The sequence below is a fragment of the Bos grunniens genome, chromosome 1, assembly GCF_055505025.1.
Source record: "Bos grunniens cultivar Pamir isolate PY7600 chromosome 1, Bosgru_T2T1.0, whole genome shotgun sequence".
NCBI classification, from domain to species: Eukaryota; Metazoa; Chordata; class Mammalia; order Artiodactyla; family Bovidae; genus Bos; species Bos grunniens.
This window is the reverse complement of record NC_141165.1, coordinates 153046436-153062030: the sequence shown is the minus strand read 5'-3', so window position 1 is coordinate 153062030 and position 15595 is coordinate 153046436. Positions and strand designations below refer to the sequence as shown.

The 15595-nt window shown below is 41.7% G+C and overlaps 1 protein-coding gene across 9 annotated transcripts in view; it reads left to right on the top strand.

The window, feature by feature from the left end:
- TIAM1 (TIAM Rac1 associated GEF 1) overlaps positions 1-15595 on the top strand; it is a 258960-nt gene that overhangs the window by 221462 nt on the left and 21903 nt on the right. For all 9 annotated transcript variants that reach the window (XM_086413073.1, XM_086413036.1, XM_086413046.1 and 6 more), the window contains 4 exons: positions 1692-1800; positions 6514-6693; positions 6790-6908; positions 11720-11828. In XM_086413073.1, the coding sequence (XP_086269199.1) occupies positions 1692-1800; positions 6514-6693; positions 6790-6908; positions 11720-11828 (517 nt within the window). The remainder of the gene's footprint in view (positions 1-1691; positions 1801-6513; positions 6694-6789; positions 6909-11719; positions 11829-15595) is intronic.

The window sequence follows — 15595 nt, the reverse complement described above, 5'->3', positions numbered from 1 at the left end:
ACAACAGGATTAGCAAAAAAAAAAAAAAATTGGTTCTGAGATCAAATAAGTTTTGATAAAATTTCCTCTTGGGGATTTGCAGTGTCTGTCAGCCAGTGAGAGGCTTGTGAGGTCCTACTGAATAGAAACACAGGGTAAATGCAGTCTTTGTGTGCACACCCGCCATCTTTGTGCACAGTTTGTGCTCCGAGATGATTTTTTAAGGCTGGAAGAATAAATGAACATGTTAATGTTCTATCTGTGTTTCCTATATGGTAAATGCCTAGTGAATTTATATTAAGTTAAACAAATGAATGACTTCATGTGGCTAAAGTGAGGGGTTACATTTAGAGCTTTTTCTTACACAATTTGTCTCATTTAATTATTGGATATGGTTAAAAGGATGACTGTCTATACAGGGTCAGGGGGATGAGATGTGGGGAGGCGTGTAGCTGAAAAAGTAAAGGAGGAAAAGTAGAACATGTAGGAAATGAATTTAGGCCTCTAATTACCAATTATGTATGGTTATTAATAAACCTTTGTTTTCTTTTAATTAGACTATCAGAATTTTCTACGTTGTTAATTAAAATAAATTGCATTTTGTGGAACCCAGTTTATCACTTGAATCCAAAGTCTTATTTTTTTTTTTTTTGGCTTGGAATCCAACTTTAAAATTCTAAAGCTAAATAAGCCATACCTCTTTCTGAACTAGACTAGATCAGTGTGAAACCTATAGAAGATATTTTTCTGAGGCCTGTTTCATATATTTATAGAAAATGTATAGGACAAAAAGTATCCCAGCTGAGCTATATTAAATTCCTAATAGGGAAGAACGTGAAAGTCACTCACTCATGTCCGACTCTTTGCGACCCCATGGAGTATATAGTCCAGGAATTCTCCAGGCCAGAGTGGGTAGCCTTTCCCTTCTCCAGGGGATCTTCTGGACCAGAGATCAAACCCAGGTCTCCCGCGTTGCAGGCGGATTCTTTCTCAGCTGAGCCACAGGGGAAGCCCAACAATGCTGGAATGGGTAGCCTGTCCCTTCTCTAGTGGATCTTCCTGACTCAGGAATCGAACTGGGGTCTCCTGCATTGCAAGCAGATTCTTTACCAACTGAGCTGTCAGGGAAGCCCTGATAGGGAAGGCCTCCACCCGATTTTGATCCAGTTCAGGCAGAGGCTATGGGCTGGGAGATGTTACCTAATTCCCATGGGTGAGTCTGTTTCTTCTGTTCTTATCTACTGCTGCTAGAAAAGAGTATGGTGTTAGAGAGGGTGGAATTAGTGATCAGGGAAAGGGGTTTTCTATTTTGGGGGATTTATGCATTTTTGCCTTTATTTGGTTTGTCACTTCTACATCCCAACAGAATCGAATGAGGGAATTCAGGAGTTTTCTGTCTTTTCCAAAATGCCATATCTACTTTCTCATTAACAGTCAGATATCCCAGCTAGGTCATTGAAAGACACAAGCCAGCAAAACCGGTGACACTGGCTATAATTACTGAGATAGCCAAATACAGGGTCTATTACACAAATAGGTGAGCCCATAGACCTCCCAATAGGCCGTCAGTGAGCAAAGCCAGGCGGTGACAGGTGTGAGTGGTGCCGATCTGTGGGGAGACTCGGGCAGGTGTGAGCTCCCGGCTGCATCCTGCTGATGTTCCTGGGTGAGGAGGACTGCAAACTAACTGCACTGTTTCTCACTGTGTCCAGAAAGTGCTGTTCTCTCTGGGGGGATCCTTTCTGTATTACGCTGACCGCTTCAAGCTCTACAGTGCCTTCTGCGCCAGCCACACGAAGGTCCCCAAGGTCCTGGTGAAAGGTAAGGCCTAGGAGGCCCGGGCAGCAGGTGGGCATGTTAATTGTCAGTTCACATTTGTGTGGCTGACCGTGGTCGGGGGCTTTTGGACGGAAATCTAAGAGTCATTGTTGTGCCAGATAGATATTCCAGCAAGCTACGAGTGAGAGTACACTTGTCTCTCGGTGTCTGTGGGGTATTCGTTTTAGGGTCCCCCATGGACACCAAATTTCTGGGATGCTCAAGTCTCTTATATAAAATGCGTTCTGTTTGCACGTAACCTATGCATATTTTCCCATGTGTGTGTGCTTAGTTGTTCAGTCGTGTCCAAATCTTTTGTAAACCCCTGAACTGTGGCCCGCCAGGCTCCTTTGTCCAGGGATGTTTTCAGGCAAGAATACTGGAGTGGGTAGCCATTTCCTACTCTAGGGGATCTTCCTAACTCAGGGATCGAACCCCCAAGTCTCTTTATCACTAGCACCACAAAACATCGCTAGGTTACTTGAAATACCTAATACAGTATGCATGCATGCCAAGTCACTTCAGTCGTGTCCGACTCTTTGTGACCCCATGGACTGTAGTCCGCCAGGCTCCTCTGTCCCTGGGATTCTCCAGGCAAGAATACTGGAGTGGTTGCCACGTCCTCCTCCAGGGAATCTTCCCACCCCAGGGATCGAACTTATGTCTCCCGCACTGGCTGCTGCTGCTGCTAAGTCACGTCAGTCGTGTCCGACTCTGTGCGACCCCATAGACGGCAGCCCACCAGGCTCCTCTGTCCCTGGGATTCTCTAGGCAAGAATACTGGAGTGGGTTGCCATTTCCTTCTCCAACGCATGCATGCATGCTAAGTCACTTCAGTCATGTCCGACTCTGTGTGACTCTATGGACAGCAGCCCACCAGGCTCCTCTGTCCACGGCATTCTCCAGGCAAGAATACTGGAGTGGGTTGCCATTTCCTTCTCCACCCACATTGGCAAGTGGGTTCTTTACCACTAGTACTACCTGGGAAGCCCTAATATAGTATATGTGTGCTGTGCTTAGTCGCTCAGTTGTGTCTGACTCTTTGCAACCCCGTGGACTGTTGCCTGTCAGCCTCGTCTGTTCATGGTGATTCTCCAGGCAAGAATACTGAAGTGGGTTGCCATGCCCTCCTCTAGGGGATCTTTGCAACCCAGGGATCAAACCCAGGTTTCCAACATGGTGGGGGGATTCTTTACCATCTGAGCCACCAGGAAAGCCCAATACAGTATAACTGCCATGTAATAAATAGTTGTCGATATGCAGCAAATTGAAGTTTTGCCTTTTGGAACTTTCTGGAATTTTTCTCCCAACTGTTTCCTCTTCATCGTTGGTTGAGTCCACAATGCAAAACCTGTGGATATAGAATCCTTAGATATGGAGCGCTGACTGTACTGAGAAATTAAATGCATTAATATCTTGAGTTAATAGTGTTGTCAATTTTCTTATCATAAAAGTTTTGACTCAGCTCTTCAGGGCCAGAATTGATAAGTCATTTTGCAATTATGCAAAAACATAGGGGCTTTAAAAATTCCCTACTTTATTTGTATTTTCATTAACTTCATAATAACCTACCACACTTCATACATCTTTTTGTGTCATTTCATCTTTCCCTCACCGATTTCTGTTCCCAGGTGTGTGATAATAGTCACCACCATCACTACTAAAATTGCTTCAATTATTTACAAAAGTCCAGCTGTAATTCCGTTTTGCACAGAGAAGAGTAGAAGTTCTATATTGGCAAGCTCCTGTTCCTAAGTGTTCTAAGAAGATAGTGGGTGTTCTGAGCGTCACTAAAAAGCTGTTTCTCTTCCATAGTTCTGCATGTGACTTTGATAGGTTAAGGGACTAGAGAAATATGGCCTTGGTAAACAGTAGAATCTATAGAAGGTTCAATTTCAAAGGATCTCTGGAAATCAGCCTGCTCTTCCTTTTACACCTTACCATGTGGCTGCCATGCAAACAACTGCTGAATATGTAAGTAATTTACTTACATTTGTGTTTGCTGCCAAAGAGAACTAGCTTGATTTAATTCAAAACTTATTATGATAAAGATGAATACAACACAGGTCTCTGGATAGCAAAAAATCCTGCCCCAGATAATGACATACTTAATGACATACTTAATGATCGTTCCAGTCCAGGCAAAAAGAGTTCTACTGCAGCATAAAAACTTAAAGGATACCTGGGAATATCCTTGTCCAGCTATATGACAAGGAAATTGTCCTGCTTTGTGGTTTTATATAAGCTGCACTGGTCATATAGTTCCGTGTATGTATTTCTTTTTAAACTCTAACTGAATGCTGTGTTATGAGAGTTTTCAGAGCACTTTGCTCTCTGGTAAAATTATATACTCATCACAGTCCTTAAAGCAGTTTGTGTTATTTTTACTCACTTGATTAAATTCTGCCCCTGTAGATTTTCAAAAATTCAAAATCATTATATTTTGCACCTGAAAAATATTAGAGTCTTTCAAAATCATCCCTTAAACCGTTAGGTATGACCCACATTTTTCTGATGGCCCAATGTGCAGATAGGATGAAGAGAACTCTTTGAGAACAGGAAGTACCTGCCTGGGCTGCTTTGCAACCACTGCATTCCCAGTCTCCTTTCTCTTCATGGATTTGGTGGCTGGATCCATGGAATCTGATTCCTCTTGATGGGCCTTAAAATGGCTGAGAAGATGGTAGTCTTGACAAGGCCTTTCCCCATGACTGCTGTTTTTCTTAATTGAATAAAGAGAGTGAGAAGACTCATTCTGTGATTTCATGATGTCCTTTTACAGTCTCTTCTGTTCCTGTTTTTCCTTTGGCTGTGCTGGGTCTTCCTTGCTGTGTGAGGGCTTTCTCTCATTGTCGTGAGCAGACTTCTCATTGCAGTGGCTTCGTGAGTTGCAGAACACAGGCTCTAGGTGAGAGGGCTTCAGTAGTTGCCGTGCGTGGGCTCAGAAGTTGTGGCCATGGGGTTAATTGCCCCTTAGCATGTGGGATCTTCCTTGACCAGGGACTGAACCCATGTCCCTTGCATTGCAGGGTGGATTCTTAACCATTGGACCACCAGGGAAGCCCTATCTTTTGTGCTTAGCTCACATTCCTAATTTTTGGAGATGGAAATATATTTTATCAGAAGCTTGAAAAAGTATATGCCTACAGTTAGTCATTTTAATATATTGTCCATTCTTCTTCCCATTTTTGCCCTCAGTTCAGCCTCTCTTTCTACCATTTCTTTGGAAAAACATGTCATGTCTTCCTGACTGTTCACTGGCAGATACCTTTCTGATTGTCTGGGGGCCCACAACTCCCCAGGGCTGATTTTCAGCCTAGCTGGGACACAGATAAAAGCCCAGCCCGTGAGAAAATTGCTGCCCGTGTTACCTTAGGTCAGTTGTGTATTTCCCTCTGAGATAAATCCTGATAGCTGGTAGCACTGCATTAGCACAGAACAGATCTTAAAAGGCATTCCCTGCAGGAGACCAGCACTGTTCCACTTACCCAGCTGCAAGGTAGTGCTGCTGCTTTTTTTTCCTTCCTCTTCTCAAAAGAGGTTCTATCAGCAATGAAATGCTTGAAAGATTAGAAAAACTGGGGTAAGCAGTGTTGGAAGATGCAGGCTTTTGTATAATTCAGAGATGGCGAGGCCAGCAGATCAGGAGACAATTACCATCAAAAGTTTGTGGGACTTCCCCAGTGGTCCAGTGGCTAAGACACTGTGCTTCCAATGCAGGGAGCCAGGTTCAATCCCCGGTCAGGGGTCTAGATCCCACATGCCACAGCTAAGAGTTCGCATGCTGCAACCAAAGATCCCAGCACAGCCAAATAAATAATTGTTTTTATTTGAAAGAAAGACCGTGTGTTATTCATGGTTCCCAAGAGGAGGGGAGAGGATCACACAGTGCAGGGCCATGAGAGGACACACCAGGGTCCGCCCGGAGGCAGAATGAGTGAAGGGAAGACACAGGCAAGACGCTCTGTTGTGGCGTCTGCAGGAAGGAATGGGTGAAGCAGGGCAAGCGGGTTTAGGATTGGCTAATTTGAATAATCTGGTGGGAGGGCTGTCCTGAATTCTCTGGGACCTGGCTCTGGGATGCTTAGGGCAATATCGGCCTAGAGCTGTAAAAGCCTCATAGAAGAGAGATGGAGGCAGGGGCTCTGGATTGGTTGGTTTGTGTGTGAAAAGCATGCTTCCAGGTGATTCCTGGGCTACCTTTAGGGACTGACTCGCTCTAGGACAGGCTCTCCCAGGTCTGTAAGGCCTTTGATGTCAAAATATCAGATTAAGAAGACATTCAACAGCAACCCTTGAAAACCTCCATGCGTAGGACTTACCGACTCTGTTATCCCAGAGCTCAGGGGTCATCAGCCTCCGGGATCTAATGCCAGGTTATTTGAGGTGGAACTGATGTAATCATAATAGAAACAAAGTAAACAATAAGTGTAATGTGCTCAAATCATCTCCAAACCGTCCCCTCCTCCCCAATCTCGGGAAAAGTGGTCTTCCTCAAAATCAGTGCCTGGTGCCCAAAAAGGTTGGAGACCGCTGCTAACTCATTGGAGCTCTGCTCACGCCTCCTAAATAAACAAAGAAATCTGATGGGCAGGCCTTCTCTGACCACTCACTGTACTCTCAATCCTGTGAAAAGGCACCTTGGAATTAGTGAGTGAAGCTGTGAGAAGGGAGTCCTGTGGGTGTTCCACTCAGTCTGTATTTAAACTCTTCCAGCCAAGACGGACGCAGCTTTCAAGGCGTTCCTGGACGCCCAGAACCCAAAGCAGCAGCATTCGTCCACCCTGGAGTCCTACCTCATCAAGCCCATCCAGAGGATCCTTAAGTATCCGCTTCTGCTGAAGGAGCTTTTTGCTCTGACGGACGCGGAGAGTGAGGAACACTACCACCTGGATGGTGAGCCGAGAGCCCCTGAGAACTGTCTCTTGTTCCCGTCTCTCCCAGAGCCTTTAAATGGCCTTTTCATTGCTTTCATGACCTGTTCTCCTCCAGTGGCCATCAAGACTATGAACAAGGTTGCAAGTCATATCAATGAAATGCAGAAAATCCATGAGGAATTTGGGGCTGTGTTTGACCAGCTGATCGCTGAACAGACCGGTGAGAAAAAAGAGGTAAGGACCCCTCTTCTGCCCAGCATGCTTGTCCGTAGAGCTGGGTTGGTTCGTTTCTTTTTAAGGTGTTATTTATAAGTAAAATAGTAACAACGATAGTATTTTTGTTGGTGGCATTTTTTTTTTAATTGAAGCATAGTTTATTTACAGTATTGTGTTAGTTTCTGATGTATAGCAAAGTGATTCAGTTTGCATATATATATTCTTTTACAGATTCTTTTCCATTATAGTTTATTACAAGATATTGAATATATTGCCCTGTGCTATACAGTAAGACCTTATCATTTATGTATTTCATATATAGTAGTATCTATCTGTTAGTTTCAGACTCCTAATTTATCCTTCCCCTTTCCCCTTTGATAACTATGTTTGTTTTCTATGTCTCTGAGTCTCTTTTTCTTTCATAGATAAGTTTATTTGTACCATACTTTAGATTCTACATACAAGTGATATCATATGATATTTGTCTTTCTCTGATTTACTTCAATTAGTATGAAAATCTCAGGTCCATTCATTTTGCTGCAAATTGCACTATTTCATTCTTTATTATGACTAAGTAATAATACACTGGAATATTATATTTTTATATGAGTGTATATATGTGTATATATATGTATACACATCTTGTTACCCATTCATCTGTCAGTAGACACTTAGGTTGCTTCCATGTCTTGATTTTTGTAAACAGTGCTACTATGAACATTGGGGTGCGTATATCTTTTCAAATTAGAGTTTTCTCCAGGTATGTGCCTGGAGTGGACTTGCTGAACCATATGGCAATTCTATTTTTATGTTTTTAAGGAACCTCCAAATTGTTTTCCATAGTGGCTATACCAGTGTACATTCCCACGTTGGTAGAACTTCTGTCTTTTACCCAAGGCTACACTGTGAATTTTGTTTCTCAGTTGAATTATTTCTTAGTTTAGGAAACATATCCTGATTCTTTTGCTTCACCCTCCAGACCTCTGATTTTGTTCTGTCTCAAGTGTGAGAGTGAATTTCCGTGACCATGACTTGGACTGTTTCTCTAAACACTGTTAAAGGTCATGGCTATATCTCCAGAGACTAGACTAGTAATTAACATGTAGCAGGCGCTCAGTGAGTATTTATTGAATGAGTGAAAGTTTCAAATGACTCTGAATCTTTTTTTTTAAAGTCTGCCTGAAACTGTACTTAGAATAAAGAGTCACAGGAACAAATATGCTTGAGAAAAATGTAAAATGAACTCTAAGTTGTGTCTGAGTCACTGAGGAGAGCTTATGTGAATAAGTGCAGATAGTACTGAGATGGATCAGACGGATATGCTACGGAATGATATTCACCAGTGCCGCTGTGCTTCCTGGTTTGATTGGAATGTTGTCCTCATTTTCCTTTCTGCCTCAAAAAAGGACACAAGCTAGCAGGAAACTATGACGAGAAACTCTTGCTGTGATTGGAAGGAGGGAAAGGCAGAGGGGTGGTGGGGATAAGACCTGGTTGTTTAGTCTGGAAAAGAAAACAGCCTTCTCTTTGGAGATGTAAAGGGTTATTGTCTAACGGGTTCCCGTTTATGTCCTTGGTGAAACAAAAGAAATTTTGGACTGTAAAAAGATAATTTTCAGAAAAAGGTAAAATCATGACATCTCATAGAGATGTAAAGTGAACAAATATGAAGAAGTGTATTTTACTTAGATGATGTGAGGGAACCTGACAGTCAAAATAGCAGGTGTATGTACGAAGTGAAGACATGGCGAGATGATTTGTAAATGCAGACAAATTGGTTTTTCCACAGCGGGAGGCATCAATTAAAGTCACTACCAGGCTGGAGAGAATGTACACATTTATCTGTTACCTGCACCTTACAAAGAAGTTCAAAGACACGTAGATACGGAGTTGGACTCTGATAGCTCAAGAGGGTGTGCTGTAAAGGCTGCTCACTGAAAGCCTTTAAAAAAAGGCTGTTTTCCACTGAAACACAATTTTTATTCACCATGGTATTTCAGGAAGAGTATGTGAATATTCTCTGTCTAGCAGGCAGACAATTTAATCTATCAGAATGTGGAAAAGACAGACATGCCTCTCTGGATTTTGTTTTCATTTTCTTGTAAAATTTTATAGTAAGAAAAATGCACTGTGTTTCTTAAAGAAAAGAGCAAGCTACAGAAAAAGGCAAGAATTAAAACTACCTACAATCTCAGAAGACAAAACTTACCTCTTGATGTTTGGGTATTTATTTTTTTAAAAATATGTTTATTATGTACTTGAATATAATTCCATATACTTGAATATTTTGGAAATTATTTTGTACCTTGAGTTTTTTTTTTTTTATGTTGAACAAAGAATTATTTAATTTTCACGTTACTTTAAATGATTCAAAAGGATCATTGAAATGATTGTGTAATATTTTACTGTGTGATTGAACAATGACTTGCTTAATTCCTATTGTCAAGTACTTCTCTAGGCTTCATTTGACGACTATGAATAATACTTCAGAATTATAAGGCTTCTATCCTGTATTTTAGTTTATTTCATTTTGACAAGTGAATTTTATTGAGTCATGGAAATGAACAATTTCAGTGCATTTCATTATATTCCAAATTGATTTCTGAATTTTAATGATCTTGAGAGCAAAGGACTATTATGCCAAAGTCTAGAAGGTAATATGGATAGCAGATTGCAAAGACTTTAGACAAAAAGCTGAATATGATTCACAAGTCAGACTATAAAAGGGCATATGGCTTTGGTGGAACTGCCCAACCTCCAAACTGAAATTCTGTCAACCAAGTAAGAAATCTTTCCAGCAAGGAACAAAGAGATGTAGTGCTATGCAAAGCAATCTCTTGTGAGCAGAGATTTTGTTAGGGTAAAAATGTACAAAAGATGGAAAGAGGGACCTTTGACCACATACCAGTATGACAGGGTAGGAAAGCCCTGTATCAGTAGTAGGATGTCTGAAGGTCACAGAAATGAAAGCTTGAAGAAGATGCAAAGAGAGCAACAGAAGATTATGTCTTAGGAAGAATAAGAAAGAAAAAGACCACTACCCGGGGCTAGAAGTATCATAACCAAAGACATTTGATGACCCAAAGAAAATGACTCAAATCCACTTGATGTCTTTTTTTTCTCCACTGAAAAGAATGGTCTTCAAACTGGAAAGGATGGAGTGATCTTGAATCCACAAAAGTGAAACCCTAGGGAGAATGGTCCTGGGGAAATGGTGTGTTCTGCGCCAAGATCAGTGATAAGTCTATAGCAATACTTAGAGAAAGCAGTAGTGTTCCCTTGGTGGATACTGCCCTGGGGGTGTGGTTGACTAGTTACTGAATATGAACAAAGTAATGTAATTGCTTACTGTTTTTAACCACTGACCATATGACTAATAATATAGCTCACTAGTAATTAGAGTGATTATTACTGCCATAATGATCTTGATCATTATAGTGGCAATGGTACTGCTGTGTTGTCCAATGCCGGAGCCCCACTTCCAGCATTGCAGCCCAGAGTGGTGAGTAAATGGCACCATACTCGGTGGAGGGCTGCTTGGTGGCTGGCATATCTAGAAACTCGGTCAGATCAAAAGCAGCAAAATAAACCAGAGCCATCTGGCCTTGAGAAATTCAACATCAAGTTTTCAAATATGCACACTGCTGCTTTGAGGGAGAAAGACTCAGGCTTGCTTTCTATGGAAACAGTAAAAGTGAGAGACTGGTGGGCGAGGGCTCCAGGGAGGCATATTGGAAGAAGACCCTCCCCACAATTGATGGGGTTGCCCAGTGGGATGGACCATGGACTCTGGTTGTTGCAAAGCCTCGTCCTCTGACATGTTAGCACAGGGAGCCACGTGGAGGGACCAGATGATCCTTGCATCTGTGACTAGGTTGTTGAGTGTGTGGGAGGGTGGGATTTTGATAGACGTGGAAGTGGTCAACAGCTCCAGTGAAAAAGACACACGTGACAATTGTCAGGCACGGACACTGGTGGAATCTGAGGATTATCATGCTTCCGTAAGGAGAAGAGGACCTTGTTCATCTGAGATGGCTTAGCATTTGACCTTTGAGGCTGTAAGAGTAGACCTTGTGGTTTTTAAGGACCCCAAAGCTCACATTGTATAAGCTTAAAGAACAATCTCCCAGCACCTCAGTTGGCTTCTTTTTCCTCCTCTAAAGTGAAATGAAATCTTTGTTAAAATGAGTCAGAAGAAGAAGAAATGAAGTAAAGATTGCACTGCTTCCCAGAAGACCCTTGCTCTAAAGGGACTTAAATTCACAGGTGGCAGTGTCTGTAGCTTCCTGGATCTTTGTCATGGATGACCGTTGGTTCCCCTTGGGTAACTATCAATTTGAACACCAAACCTCTGTGATTTTATTCATCAGTTTTGACAGGTCTTTTGTTGTTGAGCTGCTAAGTCGCATTCAACGCTTGCGACCCCATGGACTGTATCTGCCAGGCTCCTCTGTCCATGGGATTTCCCAGGCAAGAATACTGGAGTGGGTTGCCATTCTGTTCTCCAGGGGATCTTCCCAACCCAGGGATCAAACTGAGCCTCCTGCATTGTGTGGGTGGATTCTTTACTGTTGAGCCACTAGGGAAGCCCTTTGATAGCTTTATTGCATGTGAATTTCAGAAGCTCTATTTGTATCTTTTGGCCACCATATTCTTGGAATTCTGATACGCAAACACAGAATAAAGGGGGAAAAGATGACCAGATGGAAGACATTATTTAGAGGCATTTTTCGTGAAGTCATATTGACACCAGCCTGTCGAGTTTTAAAATGTCATGAATATCTTGAGTGTTTATGACATTACCCAGTAAGCTTTGCCCTGGATTTCAGGTTGCAGATCTGAGCATGGGAGACCTGCTGTTGCATACCACCGTCATCTGGCCAAACCCTCCCGCCTCGCTGGGCAAGTGGAAAAAGGAGCCTGAATTGGCAGCGTTTGGTACGTGTCACCAAAGGGCTTGGAGGGGCAGAGGGAGGCTGGCTTATTTTTTGAAATAAGTTAACATTTCTTTTCCAAGACACAGTTTATTAAAGTATCCTTACATAAGTCATCTGCATTGTCTTCTTGCTGTGGCCACTAACATGTCACCGACACTAAATTACACCTTCCAGCTAAGTACGACCAACATGGCCCCCCTGCTGTGTTGCATCTCACCCAGGTGTAGACACATAGGCAGGAAAAGATGTTTTTTAAGCTGCCGCTCCGAATATCATTTGAAAATGATGAGTTAATAGTAAACCAAAGAAAAATCAACAAATCAAAACTGTCTCTGTATCTGAGCCCCCCAGTCTGAGATCGTTTGTTTTCTTCCTGGCTCTGTGTTGCTGTCTGTGATGCCAGGGTTCAGGGCATGGTTCTCAGCTCATCTGTTTTGGCGCCACTGGGTGCCTTGATCAGTTATAAGGTGCTTGTCAGTCACACTGGTAATACTAGCAAATTTTAAGATGTTTATGAAGGTTTATTTTCTTTTATTTAATTTGAATTGAAGGATGATTGCTCTATGATATTGTGTTGGTTTCTGCCACGTTGCTGTTCATGACTGTTGCCCAGTCGTGTCTGACACTTTGCGCCCCTGTGGGCTGCAGCACGCCAGGCCTCCCTGTCCATCACCATCTCCCAAAGTTTGCCCAAGTTCTTGTTCATTGCATCCATCGGTATGAATCAGCCATAGGTATACATATGTCCCCTCCCTCCTGAACCTCTCTCCCACATTCCACCTCTCTAGGTTGTCACAGAGTCCCGGTTTGAGTTCCCTGAGTCAAGGATTATTTTTTCAATAAACTAGTTCTGATGAATGTAGTTGCCACAATTAGAAATCTCATGTTGTTTTACTGGAAAATGCTTTTTTGAAAGAGAAAAACTGTGAGTTAGCCCACTGTGTGTAATTCAGGAAATATGGCTCATTGTTGTGTGTAAATACTTGTACAGCATGCGTGTTGTTCCTGAGTGTAAAATGATCAATGGCCAGTATTCTTGCTTTTGTTTTAGGCTTTGTCATTTCCTAGCCTGCCCCTAGAAGATTCATAGGCGAGTGATAGTATAAATGAAATCTAATATTAATATTTCCATTCACCTTCCTTCTCTTATCTTTCTTTGGATGGAAGTGGGAAAGTTTACCTGTTTACTGGTTTTTTTTTTATTTTGTTTTTTAATTAAAGGATAATTGTTTTACAGAATTTTGTTGTTTTCTGTCAAACCTCAACATGAATCAGCCATAGGTATACACATGTCCCCTCCCTTTTGACCCTCCCTCCCATCTCCCTCTCCACCTGACCCTCCTAGGTTGATACAGAGCCCCTGTTTGAGTTTCCTGAGCCATACAGCAAATTCCTGTCGGCTATCTATTTTACATATGCTAATGTAAGTTTCCATGTTACGCTTTCCATACATCTCACCCTCTCCTCCCCTCTCCCCACGTCCATAAGTCCCTTCTCTATGTCTGTTTCTCCACTGCTGCCCTGTAAATAAGTTCTTCCGTACCATTCTTCTAGATTCTGTATATATGTGTTAGAATATGATATTTATCCACTCTGCATAATAGGTTCTAGGTTCATCCACCTCATCAGAACTGACTCAAGTGCATTCCTTTTTATGGCTGAGTAGTATTCCATTGTGTATATGTACCACAACTTCTTCATCCATTCATCTGTCGATGGGCATCTAGGTTGCTTCCATGTTCTAGCTATTGTAAATAGTGCTGCAGTGAACAATGGGATACATGTGTCTTTTTCAATTTTGGTTTCCTCAGGGGATATGCCTAGGAGTGGGATTTCTGGGTCATATGGTGGTTTTATTCCTAGTTTTTTAAAGAATCTCCATACCGTCTTCCATAATGGCTGTATCAGTTTACATTCCTACCAACAGTGTAAGAGCGTTCCTTTCCTCCACACCCTCTCCAGCATTTCTTGTTTGTAGACTTTTTGATGATGGCCATTCTGACTGGTGTGAGGTGATATCTCATTGTAGTTTTGATTTGCATTTCTCTAATAATGAGCGATGTTGAGCATCTTTTCATGTGTTTGTTAGCCATCTGTATGTCTTCTTTGGAGAAATGTCTGTTTAGGTCTTTTCCCCACTATTTGATTGGGTTGTTTGTTTTTCTAGCATTAAGTTGTATGAGCTGCTTGTATATTTTGGAAATTAATCCTTTGTCAGTTGTTTCATTTGTTGTTATTTTCTCCCATTCTGAGGGTTGTCACTTCACCTTGCTTGTAGTTTCCTTTGCTGTGCAAAAGCTTTTAAGTTTAATCAGGTCCCACTTGTTTACTTTTGTTTTATTTCCGTTACTCTAGAAGGTGAGCCATGGAGGATCTTGCTTTGATTTATCTCATCAAATGTTCTGCCTATGTTTTCCTCTAGGAGTCTTATAGTTTCTGGTCTTCCATTTAGGTCTTTAATCCATTATTTATTTATTTATTTATTTTTTGCTTTTTAATTTTATTTTATTTTTAAACTTTACATAATTGTATTAGTTTTGCCAAATATCAAAATGAATCCGCCACAGGTATACATGTGTTCCCCATCCTGAACCCTCCTCCCTCCCCACACCATCCCTCTGGGTCATCCCAGTGCACCAGCCCCAAGCATCCAGCATCGTGCATCGAACCTGGACTGGCATCTCGTTTCATACATGATATTTTACATGTTTCAATGCCATTCTCCCAAATCTTCCCACCCTCTCCCTCTCCCATAGAGTCCATAAGACTGTTCTATACATCAGTGTCTCTTTTGCTGTCTCGTACACAGGGTTATTGTTACCATCTTTCTAAATTCCATATATATGCGTTAGTATACTGTATTGGTGTTTTTCCTTCTGGCTTACTTCACTCTGTATAATAGGCTCCAGTTTCATCCACCTCATTAGAACTGATTCAAATGTTTTCTTTTTAATGGCTGAGTAATACTCCATTGTGTATATGTACCATAGCTTTCTTATCCATTCATCTGCTGATGGACATCTAGGTTGCTTCCATGTCCTGGCTATTATAAACAGTGCTGCGATGAACATTGGGGTACACGTGTCTCTTTCCCTTCTGGTTTCCTCAGTGTGTATGCCCAGCAGTGGGATTGCTGGATCATAAGGCAGTTCTATTTCCAGTTTTTTAAGGAATCTCCACACTGTTCTCCATAGTGGCTGTACTAGTTTGCATTCCCACCAACAGTGTAAGAGGGTTCCCTTTTCTCCACACCCTCTCCAGCATTTATTATTTGTAGACTTTTGGATCACAGCCATTCTGACTGGTGTGAAATGGTACCTCATAGTAGTTTTGATTTGCATTTCTCTGATAATGAGTGATGTTGAGCATCTTTTCATGTGTTTGTTAGCCATCTGTATGTCTTCTTTGGAGAAATGTCTATTTAGTTCTTTGGCCCATTTTTTGATTGGGTCATTTATTTTTCTGGAGTTGAGCTGTAGGAGTTGCTTGTATATTTTTGAGATTAGTTGTTTGTCTGTTGCTTCATTTGCTATTATTTTCTCCCATTCTGAAGGCTGTCTTTTCACCTTGCTTATAGTTTCCTTTTATGTGCAGAAGCTTTTAAGGTTAATTAGGCCCCATTTGTTTATTTTTGCTTTTATTTCCAATATTCTGGGAGGTGGGTCATAGAGGATCCTGCTGTGATGTATGTCAGAGAGTGTTTTGCCTATGTTCTCCTCTGGGAGTTTTATAGTTTCTGGTCTTACATTTAGGTCTTTAATCCATTTT